This window comes from Chrysemys picta, chromosome 7 (assembly GCF_011386835.1).
Source record: "Chrysemys picta bellii isolate R12L10 chromosome 7, ASM1138683v2, whole genome shotgun sequence".
In the NCBI taxonomy this organism is placed as follows: Eukaryota; Metazoa; Chordata; order Testudines; family Emydidae; genus Chrysemys; species Chrysemys picta.
In genome coordinates, this window is record NC_088797.1 from 109,890,291 (window position 1) to 109,894,991 (window position 4,701).

Genomic DNA, 4,701 nt, shown 5'->3' on the forward strand with positions numbered 1-4,701 from the left:
GCTCTTATATAGCACTTGTCTTCCATAGGTCTCAAAACTCTTTACAAAGGAGGTAAACAGCATTAACTCCATTTTACAGATGGGGAAACCGAGGCACGGGGGGGTGAAATGACTTGCCCAAGGTCACCCAGTGGTAGATTGGAAACAGAATTCCCAAGTCACAGTCTAGTATCCTATCCACTAGGCCATTCTGCCTTCCATTAAAGGTAACCATAACCTGCAAATATATTCTTTAAAATACAGCAGCTTTAGACTGATGGGCTAAGTTCTCCAAAGACAGGATAAGAAAGTGGCATGTAACACATTATTAAACTTCTTCTCTTTTATTAGCACAGTGTTGTGCAGATGCTAATTCAGTCTGATGCAAAAGCACATGCTGTTTGACTAGTCCACACCCAGTTTACTTGAGGATGGGAAGTTTCTTGGGGTTAGAAAAGAAGAAAATGAATTTGGAACTGAATTTGGATCAGAACTTCTCCAAACCTCCAACTTTTTTGTGATTGACACCTAAATCTACTTGTGAATCTAATCCCCAAAAAGTTTATTTTTTCCTGAAACTATTTAATAGAAACAAATTCATTAATAGTTTTGGGTCAACCAAAGCTGCATTTTTCAGCAAATAAGTTATTTGTCCCAAATATTTCACCCAGCTGTACGAACAGCCTGCCACAGTTGACTCCAAGCTCCTGGGGGAAGACTACAGTAAGAGAAAAAAGTCCAAAAAAAAGGCAGAGGGCTGTACTCCAATGTTGCTATCCATGATTGCCCATCTCATTGTGAGAAGACTTTTTAGCATGGGACTAAGACTTCCAGACCCCAAAACTCTCTTCCATTAGGTGTGAGAGAATATCCCTTTCCGCACCTCCCCCTGGCACAGCACTCAAACCTACCAGCTCCCGCCATCTCCTCTGAGTGCTACAAAGATGGACCCAAGGCAGTTGTTGTCTTTGGAAGTTTCCAGCAACTCCAAGACCATAGATACATGAATAAAATAAGTGTTCTCAAAAGGCTAGGATGCTGGTAATTCCTTATACTTACCTAACAGAAGAGAACTCTAACATTATGTGATCATAATATTCTATTTGTATTTCCCAGACACAGAGGTGATCCCCGCAATTACAGGCCGGTAAGCCTGACTTCAGTACTGGGCAAACTGGTTGAAAATTGTCAGACATATGGATGAACATAATTTGTTGGGGAAGAGTCAACATGGTTTTTGTAAAGGGAAATCATGCCTCACCAATCTACTAGAATTCTTTGAGGGGGTCAACAAGCATGTGGACAAAGGGGATCCAGTGGATTTAGTGTACTTAGATTTTCAGAAAGCCTTTGACAAGGTCCCTCACCAAAGGCTCTTAAGCAAAGTAAGCAGTCATGGGATATAAGGGAAGGTTCTCTCATGGATTGGAAACTGGTTAAAAGGTAAGAAACAAAGGGTAGGAATAAATGTTCAGTTTTCAAAATGGAGAGAGGTAAATAGTGGTGTCCTCCAGAGGTCTGTACTGGACCCAGTCCTATTCAATATATTCATAAATGATCTGGAAAAAGGGGAAAACAGTGAGGTGGCAAAATTCGCAGATGATACAAAATTGCTCAAGATAGTGAAGTCCCAAACAGACTGCAAAGAGCTACAAAAGGATCTCTCAAAACTGGGTGACTGGGCAACAAAATGGCAAATTAAATTCAATGTGGATAAATGCAAAGTAATGCACATTGGGAAACATAATCCCAAGAGTCCTGTGGCACCTTATAGACTAAGGCCTGGTCTACACTAGGCGTTTATGTCGAAGTTAGCGCCGTTACATCGAATTAACCCTGCACCCGTCCACACTGCGATGCTATTTAGTTCGACATAGAGGTCTCTTTAATTCGACTTCTGTACTCCTCCCCGACGAGGGGAGTAGCGCCAAATTCGACATGGCCATGTCGAATTAGGCTAGGTGTGGATGGAAATCGACGCTAATAGCTCCGGGAGCTATCCCACAGTGCACCACTCTGTTGACGCTCTGGACAGCAGTGCGAGCTCAGATGCTCTGACCAGCCACACAGGAAAAGCCCCGGGAAAATTTGAATTGGAATTCCTTTTCCTGTCTGGCCAGTTTGAATCTCATTTCCTGTCTGGACATCGTGGCGAGCACAGCAGCACTGGCAACGATGCAGAGCTCTCCAGCAGTGATGGCCGTGCAGTCTGTGAATAGAAAGAGGGCCCCCAGATCGGGAAGTCTTGGATCTCATCGCTGTGTGGGGCGATGAGTCCGTGCTTTCCGAGCTGCGATCCAAAAGACGGAATGCAAAGATCTACGAGAAGATCTCTAAAAACATGGCAGAGAGAGGATACAGCCGGGATGCAACGCAGTGCCGCGTGAAAATCAAGGAGCTGAGACAAGGCTACCAGAAGACCAAAGAGGCAAACGGACGCTCCGGATCCCATCCCCAGACATCCCGTTTCTACGAGGCACTGCATTCCATCCTCGGTGCGGCCGCCACCACTACCCCACCAGTGACCGTGGACTCTGAGGATGGGATAGTGTCCACGGCCGGTTCCTCCGACATGTTAGGGGATGGGGAAGATGAGGAAGGAGATGAGGAGGGCGAGGCAGTCGGCAGCGCTCACAACGCTGATTTCCCCGACAGCCAGGATCTCTTCATCACCCTTACAGAGATCCCCTACGAAGCGTCCCCAGCCGTTACCCCGGACACAGAATCTGGTGAAGGATCAGCCAGTAAGTGTTGTAAACATCTAAACATTTATTTTTAACAAAACAGGAATATTAACAATTACAAGAATGGGTTGCTCATGATTAGTGTGCCCTATGCGCTTAACGGTTTAGTCATGGGCAGTGCAAGTTTTGAAAAAAAATCTAGCAATGTCCGGTTTTCAGTGATTGTCCTGCACAAGCCGCTCTACTGTTTATTCCCTGCTACTGCAGCTACAGTAAAATGCGGTCTATATGTCCGGGGATAGAGCAGTAATCCTCCTGGGATATCTCGATGAAGCTCTCCTGGAGGTAATTTGAAAGCCGTTGCAGGAGGTTCCTGGGGAGAGCGGCCTTATTGGGTCCTCCGAAGTACGACACGTTGCCGCGCCACGAGACTATCACGTACTCGGGAATCATTGCTCTGCATAGCAGGGCGGCATACGGCCCTGGTCTTTGGAGGCTTTCCCGGAGCATTCTCTGTCTGTCGCTCTCAGAGATCCTCATCAGGGTGATGTCGCCCATGGTGACCTGCTTTTAATTAGGTAGGGGAATGTTAGTGTTGGGACTGCTTTCCCGTTCCTTGACAGAACTGTAACCGCTGGTTTGTAGCCACGCGGTGAAGGCGGGAGAGGGGCAGCCGAAAGGGATCGTTCCCGGGGACAGCCGCGAGGGGGTGGGACAGGGGCAGAGTTCCCGCTTGCCGGATTGCTGGCTGCAGGAACTGACATAGCTTTAAATGTGAAATGAGGCCAGTGGTAATATAAAAGTTTTAAACTGCCACAAGTGTACGGCTTACCATGTCTGCCTGCAACATAAATTCCGTTGTGCTGCCCCGCTTCTCAAATGTGCTGTGCAAGACCCCAGGCACTGAATGCGAAGGCCGAAAATTCGACCTTGTGCTGAGTGCGCATGTGATAGGTGCTGTGCATGGTCTTGTTCACAGAGAAAGACTATGTTCTTTGTTCACAACTACATTTTTCTTTCTGAGGAATTCACTACCTTTTTCCCATTTCCACAGCCCCATCTGCGACTGTCTCACAACCTAGCCTGGCATCACACTCCCAGAGGCTAGCGCGGATTAGGCGTAGGAAGAAGAGGACACGGGAGGACATGTTCTCTGAGCTTATGGCCTGTTCCCAAGCCCAGGCAGCACAGCAGACCCAGTGGCGGGAAAACTTGACCCGAATGCACCAAGCCAACATGGTTCGGGAGGAGAGGTGGCGGCAGGAAGACCAGCAGGCGACTCAAACGCTGCTTGGACTACTGAGGGAGCAAACGGACACGCTACGGCACCTTGTGGATGTTCTGCAGGAACGGAGGCAGGAGGACAGAGCCCCGCTGCAGTCCATCTCTAACCGCCCTCCCCTGCCACCAAGTCCCATACCCACCTCACCCAAAGTGCAAAGAAGGAGAGGCGGCAGAGTCCCTGCTAAGTCTCACTCCACCCCTGCAGAGAGCTCTAGTAGCAGAAGGCTCTCATTTCCCAAAATTTGAAAAGTTCTTTCCTTCCCGCCTGACACAAGCACCCGTCCAAGTTTCACCTCCCAATGCCATGTGTAGTTGATAATAAAAAATACGTTTCTGTAAACTACTGTTTCAATCATGTTCTTTTGGAGGAGGATGGGAAAGGGGGTTGGTAATCGGACAGGACAGTCACCTTTGGCAGGGTACATAGTCGGGGGCAGGCACAGCAGCAGGGCACATACACAGTGCAGTGATGCAGTGACTAGTTACCCTGGTTAGTCTGGGAGGTTGTTTTCATGTTATGTGGTGGGGGGTGGGTTGCTCTGTGACTTTGTGGCAGGGGAGGGCAGTTACAGATCTTCAGCGGCGGTCCTTAGGCAGGATCACAGAGCCACACAGCAGGGGATCTGTAACCGTCCTCCCCCTGCCACAAAGTCACATAGACCCCCCCATACACACAGTCCCGATCAGGAGGGGTGACAGGCTCCGTTGAAACAACCATCCCACCGCAGCGGAGCCTGTCAATCCTTGAGTTTAG

General features: G+C 48.4%; 1 protein-coding gene across 1 annotated transcript; it reads left to right on the forward strand.

Moving 5' to 3' along the window:
* The first annotated feature begins 2,320 nt into the window (after positions 1-2,320).
* On the forward strand, positions 2,321-4,193 carry LOC135972791 (uncharacterized). The gene is made up of 2 exons (XM_065552285.1): positions 2,321-2,723; positions 3,718-4,193. Exons 1-2 carry the CDS (start codon positions 2,321-2,323, stop codon positions 4,191-4,193), a joined length of 879 nt encoding a protein of 292 aa, XP_065408357.1.
* The last annotated feature ends 508 nt before the right edge of the window (positions 4,194-4,701 follow it).